The sequence below is a fragment of the Arvicanthis niloticus genome, chromosome 25 (genome assembly GCF_011762505.2).
Source record: "Arvicanthis niloticus isolate mArvNil1 chromosome 25, mArvNil1.pat.X, whole genome shotgun sequence".
In the NCBI taxonomy this organism is placed as follows: Eukaryota; Metazoa; Chordata; class Mammalia; order Rodentia; family Muridae; genus Arvicanthis; species Arvicanthis niloticus.
This window is the reverse complement of record NC_133433.1, coordinates 41207180-41224485: the sequence shown is the minus strand read 5'-3', so window position 1 is coordinate 41224485 and position 17306 is coordinate 41207180. Positions and strand designations below refer to the sequence as shown.

The window sequence follows — 17306 nt, the reverse complement described above, 5'->3', positions numbered from 1 at the left end:
ACATAGCTTGTTCTGCTGTTTAGGACCCCAGCTGAAACATCTTCTTTATCCCACATAGCTTGTTCTGCTGTTTAGGACCCCAGCTGAAACATCTTGTTTATCCCACATAGCTTGTTCTGCTGCTTAGGACCCCAGCTGAAACATCTTGTTTATCCCACATAGCTTGTTCTGCTGTTTAGGACCCCAGCTGAAACATTTTGTTTATCCCACATAGCTTGTTTTGCTGCTTAGTGACCGCAGCTGCATGTTGCACGTGGTAAAATGTTTTCACCTGTGTTCTCCTGTTTGTGCTCATAAATACCCAGGATTTCCTTGTAGTGGTGTGGTGTAGGAGTGGTGTAGTAGGAGTAGGTGTAGTGGTGTGTATGGTGAAGACAATACAGGAGACTTGACTACAGATCCTCTGGCTTGTCTCTATTTTTCGCATCTCTTCCCCTTCTTCCCCCCACTCTCTCTCTTGCTAGACCTCGACCTGCAGAACAGAGCAGGCCGTTACATTCTTCTCCATTATTAATTATTCTACCAAGTGTGATTACTGCTGGTCATATATTTATGAATGTGCGACCATCTCCTGAATGGTGATTGACTCTCAGTACCAACACTTCCTCCACCCAAAAAATTCACGCATCATCACCAGCCATCAACTACCAATATCTCTTCAGAAAAGGATGGAGCCTCATGAGCCATTTCTCTGTACATTCTGTCATTCTGATTACTCCCTGTATGTTGTATGTAGGTACCATAGCTACAATGAGTTCTTGAAAGTTGGTTTCCATTTTGTTCTATTGAAAGTGTTCTTTGCCTTACAGAAGAAGCTTTGCAATTTTATGAGGTCCTTTTTGTCTAGTGTTGATCTTATAGCATGAGCCATTGTTGTTTTGTTGAGCAAAATTTCTCTTGTGTGCAGGTGTTCAAGTCTCTTACTCAATTTCTCCTCTATTAGTTTCAGTGTATCTGGTTTTATGTGGAAGTTCTTGATCCACTTGGACTTGAGGCTTGTAGAAGAGATAAAAATGGATCAATGTGCATTCTTCTACATGACGACCCCCAGTTGATCCAGCACCATTTGTTGAAAATGCTGTCTTTTTCCACTGGATGGTTTTAGAACCAGCTCCTGGTTTTGTTGATTGTTTATATAGTTCTTTTTACTTGTACTTAGTTGATTTCATCCCTGAGTTTGATTATTTCCTTGAGAAATTACTTAAATTGCCTTTCTAGCACATGATTTAATCCTTTGTATCCCAAAGTATTTTATTTTCACAAAATATCAAATCTAGCATAAGGCCATGCTCATTTCTTAGAGAGATAGTATAGCTAGGAGAACAGTAGGTCCAGTATGGGAGAAGCAACGTGACATGTGTTATCTTCTCTACATGGTGCTTTTCTGTCAAACATTCTCTGCTTCAGTGACTTGGAGTTAACAGCACTTCTGAAGCATTTTCATTCTCACCAGGCTATGGAAGAAAGTCTTTATACTCTACTCGTGGTATCAGGAACTCATGGCAGACACTATTTTAAATGGTTCACTAAGACATAAGTTCTAAATTAAATGACACAGGTATCAAATGTACTCTCATGGCTAATGAAGAATAGATCTGTGTGAGAACACTGTGTGTGAGAAGGTGAAGGATGCCGTTCACTGGACCTCAGAAGTGAGCACCACTGTGTTTTCTGCATGATTTTCTTTAGAGAAATATTGAGTTCTCAGCGTTGTAAATTATTATTTTTTATAGGATAGCTTCACACCACTTATACTGGCTGGAATGAAAAACAATGACAACCGGGTAAAATGTTTAGAAGACCAGACAGGAAAGATTAAGGAACTTGATGAATTAGACAGGTAAAGTTATTAATTCTTTATCTTTAAGTCTTTATGGGATTCTATAGTGTGCACAATCCCTGAAGCCCTGTTGCTAGAGTTTCCAATCCTATTAAATAGTTATAAAACCCCACATAATCCAGGTATTATAATGATAAGGTATGTGCCATAATTATAAGCTATATGCCTAGATTGGACAGCCTAGATTCTAGCACTGAACTAACTTACTCACCAGCTATGAGACCCCTTGCTTCTTGAGGTGTCTCCTGTCAAGGGGGTTCTGGTTCATGGTGGCATCTCCTCTTCTTCCTCCATGCTCTCTTCTCCCCTCATCTTGCTCCTCTCCTCCTACCTTCCCTGCCCCCCACTCTTGAGTCTCCCTTCCTGTGTTTCACCTCCACTGCCCAATCACTGGCTTAGCCTCTTTTAAGTATAGATTTTGAAGTCTATACTTTCATATTTGATTAAAAATGAATAGCTTAAACATTTCTTTTAAAAAATCTGCCTTTTACATTCATTTCTTTAAAAATGCTATATTAAATGAAAGTACATTTGAAAAGAATTTCTTCTCTTCAGTGACTATTTTCTTCAAATTTTTTTCTTTATTTTTGTTGGATAGTGAATCCCTATCCTAACAGTCATAAACTTGGCAAATGGAGATTGCCTTAAGATTTCAATCAGGCTCAGTGAGTAGTGGAACAGCCATAGACAAGACTATATAGAACCCGCCCCCCACTTACATGCATGGAACCAGCCAACCAAGCAAACCCACACACATGCAAACACCCAAGCACAGACACACACACACATGCACATGAACACACACACGCACACACGCAGACACCCCCTCACACACACAGAGAATCTATATGTCATTGTGCCTATCTTTAATTCTATAATGTGTGCCTTAATAGGTTGTATAGGTTGAGCATTTAAATGTGAAAACCATTGGAGAAACATAGGCTAAAAAAGCAGCAAGACTCTCTCCTCCAACCATTTCCACTTCATTAAAGACACATGGGAAGCTTTAGTGTTTACTAATTTATGTGGTCTGGAATTGGTAGGACATGTATAGAAAAGCTGAATGCAGTTTGTAAATTTTATGTTTTTAAAGCCCCTGGAACTCCTCCCAGAAAAATAATGTATCCATTTATTCTTAAATTTCCTACATTTTTCTTGCAAATGCACAACTGTTTCATGGGACTCACTGTACCATTTTAGACAAAGTGAAGCCATGAGTTCTTTTTATATGCATGTTTGATTTGAAAACGATGATGACTAATTTAGTGTTGCAAAACTTACCTTTGCATGAATGACAGGGTTGGTACATCTCTCTGCCTCTGTCTGATTCTCAGACCATTTTCAGTTCAGAGAGCAGAATTAGGGCTGGAGAGATGGCTCAGCCGTTAAAGGCTAGGCTCACAACCAAAAGTATAAGAGAGCAGAATTATATGAGTCAGTAAATGGACACCAGTGCAGTCTCCAGGAAAAGTTCTATTCTTCCCCTCTGCCAGTGGGTAGACAAGGTTTCCAGGCACCCTCCTGTTTCTGTCTCCCCAGTGCTGGATCCCTAGTACACACCGCACCACATTTGGCTGTATTTTTTTGTCCCTCACAATTTCTGGCAAATCAAACTCAGGTCCTCATACTTGCAACTTGGGGACTTAACAACTGAATGATTGTGTCAGTCCATGTCTTTTTAGATTTCGAAAATAAAAGTGCTACTTAACAGTTTCCTCAACACTGAAGAGGCTGAGCCAGGAGAACTGGGAATCTGGGCTGTGAGATACTTTCTAAAGAAAAATCTAGTTGAAAATCTCACATTATTAGGTATAGTTTTTACTAAAGTGTGATGATAATTTATGGTCATCTATTATTTCATTGAAATCTACTTGAAGATGAACATTTTGATAGATTATTATGGAATAAATTATGGTTCCAGAATTTCTGAGCATGAATTCTCATACTCAGAAAATCTGTCACCTGTTCATATGGGCTTTCTGTGTCTAATTCTTACAATTATAGAATCTGAAATATGTTGTCTTTGGAATTAAAACATGTTTAAAGCAAGTCCAATGCTTAGGACAATGGGTGGTAATTACATAGTAAGGCCTCAGAACAGCTAACCCTTTCCATTGTTCACAGGTATTTGTTTGATGCCTATAAGGAGTACAGTAGTATTAATAAAGTAGGTTTTTTACTAAATATGAGTGAGACTTTCTTTTGCTGAGAATGACACTGGAAATATTGGTGTATTTACCTGTATCAAATAAGGCATAGGATATTATGTTTTCCCATTATCTTAACTGTTATAATACTTGACCAATATTTATTATTTTAAAAATTATTACTATTGTTATCAGTATTTTAAAATGCATGTACATGTTTGTGCTTGTAGTTGAGTATGCAGATGTGAGTGCAGGTGGCTGAAGAAGGCACAGGTATTATATGTCTCTGGAGCTGGAGTTAGAGTTGGCTGTTAGCAACTCAAAGGCATGGGTTCTGGCTACTGAACTCAACTCCTGTGTAGAAGCAGTACCTGCTGCTAACTGGAGTTTTGTTTCCAGTTGTAAGTTCCATCTTTTTATGATTGTATTAGTGGTGTCAATTGTATATCAATGTTCCTCTTCTTGTCTACAGCTTACTTCCTTTGTAGAAAAACCTTTTATTTGTAATACCTGGTAAGTTTTATGAATAGGGAGAATACACTTTTTGTTCTTTATTTTACAAATTTAATATTCATCTGAAAGGATTTTATGTTTTTGTAGGTCTTCAAAGAAAACTTCCAATGGAGAAAAAAAGGTATGGGGAAATTAATTTTAAATCATATTTAGTTTGGTACAGTAGAAAAGTCAAAGAAATATATTATAAAGTGACTTAGAAATATCATATAAAATAAAATAAAATTAATATTTTTTCTTATATTCAAATATTTATTTCCAAGACATTTTTTAAAGCCACTAGTAGTAAAGGTGTTTTTCCTGCCAGGCAGTGGTGGCCCACGCCTTTAATCCCAGCACTTGGGAGGCAGAAGCAGGCAGATTTCTGAGTTTGAGGCCAGCCTGGTCTACAGAGTGAGTTCCAGGACCACCAGGACTACACAGAGAAAGCCTGTCTGGAAAAACAAACAAAACAAAACAAAACAAAAAAGGTGTTTTTCCTTTCAAAACCAGGTCTTTCAGAAGCATCTTGTTTGTTACTTATGTAAAACATGGGCATCTGTCTCTTCTTTATATTTAGTATATAGGGTGCAAAATGTGAAGAGATCTGAAATTGCTAATATTCATTTTATAGGTCAAAGAACAAGGAAATCATATGTTTGACCTTAACAAATTACTCTCATCATCTGAGGGAAAAGTAGAGGCCTGTGAGATATGCAGTTATGACACTATTTTGCACCTTATTGAACACCTCATGAGACAGAACAAAGGTAAAAGTTTTGCATGCAGTCTCTGTGTGTGCTGTTGACGAGGGTGACTGAGTATTGCCCATGACACAGGTTTGCTTGATATCAAAGAAGAGAAAACTAGTCTCAGCAGGAGCTGCCACCAAGCTTCTGAGCTTCAGAGAGCAAGCATGACACTGTGGCCTTGGGGTTGTTACACTAGACTCACGAGTTACAACAAAATGGAACAGGCCAGTCAGCCAATACATTAAACTGGTAGGTTGTGCCTTTTTGTTACTAGTATCTTCATGAGACTGAAGGATTGAAGCAACTCTCCAGAGTCACTTTGGTAAAGGATGCTAAATCTCCTCATGATGGCTCTGCCATACAGTATTTGAGGAGGTGCTCTGAGACCCCAGCTTTGTTTTATTGCCTCCTCTCTTCTACTTGGCTTACGTTAACATTGTCTTCTGTAATTTTTAAAAAATGTTATATTTTTATTAACTGTGCGTGTCTATGCACGCATGTGTGTCTGTGTTTGTGCATGCGCGCACACACTTGATTGTGAGCATCTGTTTGCATGCACAGACTAGAGGAGAAGTTCTGGTGTCCTGCTCTATCACGGAGGTTTAAGGTAGGTTGGCACACTAGCACCAATAATCTTGTCTGTAGCTCTCAGAGGCTGGGCTTACAGGCACATGTGTAGTCATATGTGATTTTTGTGTAGAGATTTGAACTCAGGTTCTCATGCTTGCACAGCAAACATCCATATACACCGAGTTAGCTCCCTTAAGGCTGATGTATCTAATTCTTATTTGCTCAGATGTTGATGAGTGTGGGTATTAATGTATTTGTGTATGTGTGTGTTTGTGTGCTCATGCATGTGTGTATGCTTATCTGTGTGTGTGCCTGTAATGCGTCTTCCTCAATTGCTCTCAACCTCATTTCTTTTGAAATAACAACTCTCACTGAAGCCAAAGCTAACCACTTCAGTTAGGTTGGCAGGCCAGTGAGCTCCAGGTATCCTCCTGCCTGTGTCTCCCCTTCATTAACATGATGGGAGGTACCATCATGCATAGCTTAAAAAAGTAAACAACAAAAACAGCGACAAACCTGCTAAGTTTTGGGTACTGGGGTACAATTTCAAGTTAGAATAGCTTGCATAACAAACACTTTAATGACTGAGAAATCTTGTCAGACCTCATCCTCTCAAATGATGTCACAACGTTTTATAATCTTAGATTTTTAATAAGCACTTTAATAAGGGTTCTCAAATGCTTCAATCACCTTTTTAGGCCACTGTCAAAAGGTAGGGGGAAAAGTTTGGAAATAGGACAAGTGGATGTGTACCTGTTTTAAAAGTAGTTCTTTGTGGGTGATTCTAATCTCCACAGTCAGGATAACATCAGTTCAGTTCAATAGTTCCAGGATACCAACAGTCCAGTACAAAAGTGTCACCTAACATGAGTCAGCAATGGTGGCATGATTCAACAGAAAATACCAAGCCTCCCCTTAGTCAGCAGAGGCTGCTGTATACTACTGGCAATGTGCCTCTTTACACTCTGACCAACTATTTCTTGTTCTCACTTCATGCCTATGCATCTCTTCCCTTAGGACATATTCCTGCATGCTTATTCGACATTAAAACTGTGTTTGATCTAATACCATCTGAGTCTGTAATGTCTGTTTTTATGTCTTTCTTGTCTTCTCCACAAGGTTTTGGGCTAAACACCTTAACCTTCTTCTCTTTTTATCTGCAGATTGTACCATGTGTGGGTCCTCAGTATTCCTTTCTGCAGTGTATCATAAGTTTATTTGAATCTCTAGTCTGTTTTATTTATCAAAAATACTACGGTACTTCAATTGTTCTTTTCCCCCAATGCAGATTCTGACAGCTTAGTGAAAATCCGGCGTGCGGTTTGTTCACATAAAATATCAATGGAGTTACAAAAACAAAATATTGAACGACTCAAAGGAATAAAGAAGAGTTTGAAAAATGAAATTCCTGCACTAGAAAAGGAAAGGTTGCAAATGGAGATTAAAAAGACTAATCTGCAGGCAGAGCTGCATGCTATGAGGTATGTCCCAGGTTTAGAGAAACATTTTAACTGTTTACATTGGAGGATAAACAGAACATTTCTAGTTTGTCACTAACTATTTAAGTGTTCTGGAGGGGGAAAATCTTTTCAGATTTGGGGTTTATTATTATTACTTTTGATATATATCTTTATGTAGTCTAGGGAAGCCCCAAATTTGTGATCTTCTGGTCTCAGTTGTTTGATTTTGGGGGTAACTGGTTGGCTGCCTCTATGGCTAAATGAGAGAATGTTAGCCTTGTAGAATGTGAAAATAATATAATCAACAAACCTCACTAATTATGACTATTTTCCATAAATAAATATATATATATATATATACATATATCCTTTGAAATCACACTTTTGATATCGACAGAGAAACTTCATATTTTTTGTGAGACAACAATTAAAGTTTTAAAAGATATTTTACAATTATGCTACAAAGAATACAGTTTCTTAAACAGTTCTCTAAATATTGAATTATTGAATATGTATTTGAATAAATTCTTTAAAATCAATTTATTTAGCTAAAGGCTATAAATCATATTAAAGGACTTGGTTGATATAATTGTTCCAAACTAAATTTATGTTAATTTAAAATTCCACTGATGGAATATGAAGCGATAGTTTTCTTAATCCAGAAAATGTCATTTAGTATTATGCTGCTTTGTATTGAACCTGGACTTCTCCATGCAGTAGTAAGATATCACTCTTCCATAGAGAAAAACTTAGATAGTATTTCATTCTCACACGCACAAAGTAAAAAATGACTTCTAAATAGATTATTCAACATTAACTCATAGAAAAAATTCAAATTTGCATGTTGAGAGACATTTGATACTTTGTAATTAATTACTAGGTTTATCAAGGGATTGTAAAGCTATTTAGAAATTATAAAATAATTGACAGAGTAAACTGAAAGAAAATAAAATAGAAATATAAAAATTGTGAGAACACATTTGAGATGGCTTATATGATTTTTGTTTCTAATAATGTTCAAAATGCTTGAAAAAATTTCAAATATGCTTCATTACTTTGTGAGTTATTTTAGTGGATAATTGTATTTTATGAAGATTAAAGTTTACTTCTATGAAATTTATAAACTTTAATTATAATTAATATTTTTATTAATTCTTGGCAATTTTAGATAACCTATTTTAATTATTCATTCTGTATACCACTAGTTCTTCTCAACCTCTGGGTTGTGACCCCTTTAGGGGTTAAGTGACCCTGTTAATGGGGGTCACCTAAGACCATTAGAAAATATTTACATTATGAAACATACAATACATAAAAATACATACATTACAAAACACAATATAGTAATATTATAATCATGAAGTGGAAATAAAAGCAATTTGATAGTCAGGGATCACTACAAGATGAGCAACTATATTAAAGAGTCAAAACATTAGGAAGTTCAGAATTTAAGACCCACCCAGCCAGAGACCCCACCCAGCCAGATACCCATGCTCCAGTCACTTTGCACCTATTCCCAGAGCAGAGCCTGTGCACTGAATTCCCACCCATTAAGCCCCCACCCAGATGCAGCTTGACCCTCAGGAGTTCTGAGATCACAGAATCACAGGCTCACAGAATCACAGGATCACAAGCTTCCAAGAGGGACAGACTCCAGTCAGAGACAGCGAGGCCAATTAATGCCAGAGATAACCAGATGGCCAGAGGCAAGCAGAAGAACATAAGCAACAGAAACCAATACTACTTGGAAACATGACAACCCAGTTCTCCCACCACAGCAAGGCATTGATACCCCAACACAGCTGAAAAGCAATATTCAGCTCTAAATTCTCATCTCATGAAGGTGATAGAGGACTTTATGAAGGACACAAATTACTGCCTTAAAGAAATACAAGAGAACACAGGTAAACAAGTGGAAGTTTTAAAAGAGGAAACACATTAATCCCTTAAACAAATACAGAAAAACACAATCAAACACAGGAAGGAACTGAGCAAAACTGCCTCACAGTTTGAGGTCCTGCAGTTATAGGTATTTCGCATTATTTACCAACATAGATGTCAAAATGCTACTTCATGAGAACTGACTTTAATTGAATCAGGAATATTGATTCCACAGTATCATATTTTCACATCAGTGCTTGTGATGCTTCCCGTAGTCTCATCTGTTACTTCCTGTGTAAGCTGAGAGATCCTGAGTGTACTCTGTTACATGTTCATTCCAGCCAAGCATTACTAAGAAATTAACCTATATGTTATTACAAATGTACAAAATGGCTTGCTCAATGGAATTAGTGAACATCTATGATGTTGTATGGTGTGTTGAGGGATTCATGCTCCTCATATGCATAGTACTGTATGGTGATCAACATAGTGCAACTTATGTAAACTCATTGTCACACTACCTAAAAGATGATCAGCTGTAACCATATTAATGCGCACCACAATTATTGTATGTAGCTCCCATTGTGATGAGTACTCTTTGAAGGGTTTTATTTAAAGTTGCTAATTCAAGTAGCAAATTTCATGTCCATTTTTCAGATGAAAAAGTCAACACCACAAATATTACCTTGTCTGAGCCACAGTACATTATGTATGTTTAAAGCACAATGAGGTGGATATATAAACAAAAGTCACTTTGGGGATTTCTCTACTTATCATGCTTGGCAAATTTATCCAAGGACTGTGCAGTAGTCCTTGACTGTGGGCCCTTAAATATCACTAAAATTACTAAGATAATGTGACCTTAGGTATCGTGAACAATGACATTCGTACTACAGTAGCCGAATGACATTATAGGTGTAGCTTTACACAGGCATAGCAACATGCAAAAGAAGTGCTGGCTATGTTCTAACTTAACATCACAATATGCAGAGAAGACATTTTGATCCAGAATGTAACAAAAGTTATTTCTCCTGATTCTTTACAAAATTTCATTGCGGTTCATAGGGCATGAGACATTCAGTCCATCACGGTGGGCGTGTCAGTGGAATAAGTCTAGGGTTAAAGCTTCAGAACACTGAAACATAATGACTCTTTGAGATTCAAACTATAAAACTCTTCTTCTGACGCCCACAGGCTTGTGGCCATCTCACAAGGCAAAATTTATTTAGTCCAAGTTCAAAGACCAGATAATCTTAATAGTTCCCACTATTAAATTATTATTATTCATAATGCTATATTTGTATGAAACTCAAGTCCAATTCCTAGTTTATAAAATATGAAAATTATATACGTTTTTATCTCTATTACCTGAAATATACCAAAAGGCAGTAATAGGAAAATATTAATGAATATTATGCCAAGTGCAGCCTGAATCCCAGCAGGACAAACATAGAAAATGCATGCTCCATATATACTGTCTGAGTACATGGTGATACCACCTACGCTCCTCTAGGACAGGGCAGCCCTGCCTCTTCAGCACCTTTTAGCACATGCGGTATGATTCTTGGGACAGTTCCGCTCATTTGCTGGTTGAATCTCCTATTTCTGACATCTGCAACATCCTATTACTTCTTAGTATCTCAACAACTTAGGATTCACCTCCTTACACTTCAACCACTCAGGTGGTCTATATATGAATGCTAACAGGTACACATGGCCTTGCATCACTGTCTTTTCTCTGCAAAACTGCTTCATCCCACCTCTGCCATGTAATGCTTGCATTTTGACACATACTGCAAGATCACCACCACAATGGATACTACTCAGTGGTTTTGCAGCTTAAGTAATACCCAGGCCTGTGGACACAGGGCAGCCATACCTCCAGACTCACTACCCTATCTGACTTTTTGCAGCAGAGTGTCACAGAGGCATCTTCAAGGTGCCCTTGAGAGTCACTGCTATCCTAAAGAATGCATTTCCATTTTGTTCTAATTTTATGCCCCAACATTTGAAGGTTGGCCTTGTCTCAAAGGCAACCCTGTCAATGCAAAGTCCTCTAACCTGTTTCCAGTGTGGCTGAGCCTTTTCCTTTTAGCCATCTTGTCTAATCTTTGTCTACTTCCACCAGGATGATATCCCATTTTTTACTGAACTGCACAGTTTTCAACCCACATGTTTACCCTTTTCACTCTTGAGTATCACTGTAAGTAAAGCTAAAATCATGAGCATTAAAAATGTGACAGACCAAACTGTAATGATTTTTGGAATATTTCCTTCACTAAATAACCTTATCCACTACTTTTAAACCCCATATCACTGAGAATTTCAGGCATGGATCCAGATTCCTGGACAGAATCTAACTAATCTAATTATCCGTGTGGCCTCAGGGCAACTCTCTAGAAGAATTCTTTATTCCACCTAACAGCTTATGATGTGCATTTTTGAAAATGAGTTTTCTGGTCTGATGAACTCATGTAACTAAGAGTGGCTCATTAGTCCAGGCTCATTTTGAGCCAACTGTAAACCACAGCTCCCAAGTTTTCCAAATGCTGACAAATCAAGTCTCCAAAGTCTAAGAAGCACATGGGCAATTTGCTCACAGAAGGGATGATCTGGTACCAACTTCCTTTTTAATCACTTTCCTCACTGCTGAGGTGATAGCTCAGAAGTCAGCTGGATAGAGAAAAATGGTATTGGCTTAGTGTTTCAGAGAATCTTTAGTCTATCATGACTAGAAAGATCTGATGGCAGTGGTTTGTCTTTGGCAGCAGTACCACTGGGCACTGTCTACCTAGTGCTTCTTTTAATTGCATGAGGTACTTTATGAACACACGGAAACTGCATTGTGAACTTGGGACATGAGGGTAACTCACAGAGGTCTATAATGAAAGCACTAAACCTGAATAGCTCTAGTGTTTTCAAGAAAGCAATGAAGAAAGAGAAATTGCATCATTCACAGTAATTACACATTTTTAAATCAGGAAAACTTCTGGTTTTAGTTACTTAAAATTTATAGTTTATATTGGTGGATGGTAATCACTCAATGTGCACATGCATTGTGTGTGTCAAAGTTTGATACCCACTAAGATGAAAAAATACATATTTCCTCAAATTACCTTTAAAGTTCATAAAGACAAAGGGGCACACAATGAGTGATAAAGTTTCCAAATTTTTAGAATTTGTGTAATCATTCACATGTTTTTTCAGAAACTAATTTGGTATTTTCAAATGTGGCCTATTATGTACAATCATTCTAAAACATATTTTTAGACTCACAGCAGAAAAGTTAAAAGCTGAAATTATGCTCCAAAAAAAGAAGAATGAACAGCTTTCAAGAGTCCCTGTAAGTACACATGTATGAAGCCTATTTTAATTATGTAAGACTAAAAAAAACTTTCCTATGTCCAGCAGTCCCATATAACCACATTTTAGGAGATATGAATATTATCTGGTTCAAATATTTGATATGTTCATATTGTTTCTATTTGTTAGTAGTCATTAGCTGTCAGTTTAATTCTCTGTTCATATAGCAGGGCACTAGTACTAGGCTCTCCACTAAGGATATTATCTATTTAGCCACAGGTTCTTGGCTCAGTCAATGGTTCCAGGTATGGGTTTGCCATATAGAATGGGCCTTACATCCAATAAGAAAATGACTGATTATTTTTATGATATCCAAGAGTCTTATTTACATCCAGCTATTTCTTTCAATGCTAGTCATAGTTGCAGTCAGCAGGGTCCACATCTGTGTTAGATTGGTGATTTCTTTTCTCCTCTAGCAGTATGCATTGCAGCTTCTAGTACTATGAAAGCTAGCTAGTGGGAATAATGTTTCCAGGTTATATTATTGATTTCCACATGTTATATAAAGCAAGGTGTGAGGTCTCCAGGAATAAGTTCTTACCATCAGGTTCTACATGGTAACCAAATGCACTATCAATTACTTGGATATTGGGGTTCTATATGACCTAGCTTGTCAACAACTGCAAAAGAAGCACCCTAATAGCTAGGAGAAAGCTCTCTTCAGAAATGGGTGGAGCTTCAAAGCCCACTGCCACAGTGAGGAACTTCCTCCTACAAAGCCACACACCTACTCCCAATAGGCCTTACCACTTAAGAGTGCCTCTCCCCAAGAACCAAGCATATCCCTACCATCACACTGTGAGTGAAGAAGATTCTCCCCAAAGGTCCTCTAATGTCAGGGTTAGAGTGTTTTAGTGATGGGAAACAACGACTTGACTGGACCAACAGAGCAAGTTGGCATTCCCAGAGGGTCATAGGGATTTTAGCTCCAAGTAGCATAGGGATGGGAGCATGAATATATTTTCTGCTGAGGGAGAGAGGTTACCCATGTGTGTCCACAGATGATAAGGTGGGAAAGACAGAGGAAAAGGTAAGAACAGAATGAAATGAGGTGAGTTCTGCCAAGTGAGTGCCATAAGTCCTGGGAGGGTGAGGGTTGGAAGTGTGAGATATCTACTTATTATGGTTAGTGGCATTGAATCCTCCAGTATGTATGATAATGGTCTTGGAGACCATTATCTTGGTCTTGGTAGGGTTGGAAGACCAAAGAATATAGGAATAATTAGGAATATTAATTATAATAACAACAAGGGCAAAGGTGAGTAGTAGGAGGGTTAGGGCACCCAAAGGAAGATATAGTTCAGGCCTCTACTGGCTACATCTTGGGTCATGGAATAGTTCTATCAGTGACTCACAAACACTTTCCAGGGATTGACTCTCACAGGTTAGAGTGAGGAGTGGTGTTTTTACCTGGGGAAGAACTTTGGAGTCCTGGAACCACAGGTTAGAGTTCAGAGTGTAAATGTGGACTCTATTTGTGGAACTGGAACATGGTACTAAGATGGACTGTCACTGTGGCAAGCCTGGAAGACAAACATGTCTAGTAGTAGAACCCTGGTGAATCCTGAGTGAGTGAGGGTTAGAGTGGGTAGAAGGGGGACTTCAACATGGAAGGTGCTGCCAGAATCTTAGAATGGAGGTGTAGAGTAGAGAGTAGAGAAACAAGGAGGCTTTTGATGAGGAAGAGACAAAGGAAGAGTCTCAGAGAGAGGGCTACATTAGTGAGCTAGTTAAAAAAAAACTTCCCATGTTTAACAAATTAAATTTTCAAATTTACATTTCAGAAAACGTCATATATCTCAACTCTTCTATAAAAGGATATTACTGGGGTCCAAAGAGATGACTCAGTGTGTAAGAGCCCTTGGTGGTGTTGCAGAGGACCTGGGTTCAGATCCCACCATCCACGTGGCTATGCCCAGTTTTTTGGAACTCCAGCTCTTTTGGGACCTGATAGCCTCTTCTATTCAGAGCTGGCAGTAGCTAGGCCTGAGCCTACAGAAAGACATTCTTGAAAAACACCCATACCCATAAGACTATTTTAAAAATAATTATTTAGGTATCAATCTCATAAAATAATTTCTAGCATTGTCTAAGCATATTACACATGGTAGGTAATATTTCTAAGAAAGCAAAGTAGATCTCTACATTTAAAATTTTGTTCATATTTTTTCCAAGTCTGAGAAGCTTATTGAAGAACAGGTTAAGTTGAACCAGTCACTGACACAGAGTTTGGCTGAAGCAAAAAGGCATAACCGTGAACTTAAAAAGGAAATACATAATAGGTAAGACATTCATTTATCAAAGCATTCACCAATGACTAAAGAGTGATTTTACCAAATCCTAAATGTAAATTGCTATCATGTATGCCTGTTTATAATAAAAGAAATAGTTCTACTTTCGAATTCATATAAGAAACTTGCAATACATTTTCAAACTTTGGAAGGCCAATATTAATTACTCATATCTGTGAAGATTTTGACCACAATAAAGAACAGTGAAAGTGCTTTTTAATGCCAACTGTAATCTTCCTAATGTATTTTGGATTTGTATTTTAAATATGTCTTTGTTCTTTTCTTCTATATTTCAGAATGTTAATACCTGTATCCTGTTTGTGTGCTTGTTATGAAAGTTTAAAATTTACTTGGATGAAGTAGGGTTTTCTTCCACATTTAAATTTTTGGCCATGATATGTTATTCAGAGAGACTCATAAAAAGATATACTGATTTTCCACATTCATAATCCATATATACATGTAATATAAACATAGTTAAACTGAGTTAACTTTAAGAAATATGCATGTAGATTTATATAAACTAAGTAACATACAGATGTCTTATCTTCTATATAGGAATTGTTCCATGGTATCCAACAGAGCTCAAAATCCACAAGTATTACATTTTCATGTAAAGCAACTAACCTGTATCTTTTTTATTTTAAGGCATCTATAAATTATACATAATCACTAATTGTGCTGGTTGGTTTTTGTCAACTTGACACAAACCAGACATATCTGAGAAGGGAGAACCACAGTTGAGAAAATGCCTCTATGAAGATTTGCCTATAGAGAAGCCTGTGCAGATATTTTCTTAATTACTGTTGAGTGTGAGGTAACCAGGTCATTGTAGATAGGTTCTACCACTGGCAGGTGATCCTGAGTATATGAGCAAAATATGAGCAGCAATCTATTAAGCAGCCTTCCTCTCTGGCCTCTGTGATGCCTAGTTTTATGTCTGCTTGACACAAATTATAGTTATCTAAGAGAAGGGAGCCTCAGTTGAGAAAATGCCTACATAAAATCTAATTGTAGGTAATCTTGTAGGACAGTTTTTTAGTAGTTATCGAAGTGGGACGGCCTACCCAATTGTGGGTAGGCTACTTCTGGGTCAGTGGTCCTGGGTTCTATTACAATGCAGGCTGAAAAAGCCAGTATGCAGCACCCATGGCTTCTTCTGTTCCTACTTCCAGGTTCCTGCTCTGCTTGAGTTTCTGTTCTGACTTCCTTCAACGATGAACAGTGATTTGGAAGTTTAAGACAGATCAACCCTTTCCTGTCAAGTTGTTTCAGTCATGGTGTTTCATCAGAGCAATAAAAGCCCTGACTAGATAACTAATATACTGCTGAATGACAATTATACTCTGTTATTTTTGGAATATTGTCAAATTCCTGTGTATACTTAGCATCTTCCGCATTTTGTGAAAACCACACTAAGAGGGCCTCTAGATTTCTTTTTAAAAAGTTGTGTTAGTTACTCTCCTGGTGCCATGATAAAATACAATGACTGAAAACAACTTAAGGAATAAATGGACTGTGTTTTCAGAGGGAAAGATTCCACAATAGTTGGGAAAGCAGAGCATGACTTCAGAAAGAGAAAGCTGGCTGACTACAGTTCCATTCATACATAGCGGGTAGACAAGAAGGGAATAGGAATTGGGGTAAGTGTATAAACCATGCCCTCCTCGATGGTCTAATTCCTTCAGCAAGCCTCTTCCTCATGAAGTCTCCATAACCTCCCCAAGCAGCACCAGGAACTAGAGACCAAGTGGTCAAAGAGGTCTCCTTCAAACTACCAAGGTTTTTTTCAAGTCTTTCCTCATATTTCTATATTTGATCACATATAGCTTAAAGCACTGCCTGGCCTCTTTTTTCCCAATTATCCCTCAGAGACAATTTGTCATCATTCTAAATTTTAACTTTTATTGGAACTTAACCAAAGTGCTTACACAAGCCAAACATACTTGGTACTACTACATAGAATACATAGTTTTTTTTTTTTTTTATTTACACGTGTTTTATTTACACTTGTCTCAGATGTATATTTTTATTTGTGTAGTGTGATCTGAGCCTCCTCCCCATCCAGCACTAATTAAGAAAATGCTCCCACAGGCATGTCTATAGAACGGGATGATCGATACATTTTCTCAGTAGTTTCGCTCTTGTCAAATGAAACTTGCTTCTGTCAAGTTGATAAAAATAAGCAACACCAACAAAAACAAAACAAAATAAAAACAAGATTAACCAACAGAATAATAGTATCTAATTTCAGTTTCCAGCATCCACCTTCAAGTAGCATCTGACTGTCTGTAAATCCAGCCTCCGAAATTTCAGTACTTCTGACCTATGAGGCCACTTGCATTCCTGTGTACACATTCACACAGAGACACACACATACATAGTCAAACAAATAATACTGAAAATTAAAAAGAAAATAATAAGTAAATGATTTATTTTGATGTATGAAAATATGATATATGTTGATATGATATTTATAACAATTCTATTTATGATTCCAATATTAATAC

The 17306-nt window shown here is 37.4% G+C and overlaps 1 protein-coding gene across 1 annotated transcript in view; it reads left to right on the top strand.

Moving 5' to 3' along the window:
- Positions 1-17306, top strand: part of LOC143438427 (uncharacterized) — a 53851-nt gene that overhangs the window by 28225 nt on the left and 8320 nt on the right. Inside the window, exons 8-13 of the mRNA XM_076923978.1 lie at positions 1734-1840; positions 4588-4621; positions 5114-5249; positions 7090-7282; positions 12413-12485; positions 14681-14787. Of these exons, the coding sequence (XP_076780093.1) occupies positions 1734-1840; positions 4588-4621; positions 5114-5249; positions 7090-7282; positions 12413-12485; positions 14681-14787 (650 nt within the window). The remainder of the gene's footprint in view (positions 1-1733; positions 1841-4587; positions 4622-5113; positions 5250-7089; positions 7283-12412; positions 12486-14680; positions 14788-17306) is intronic.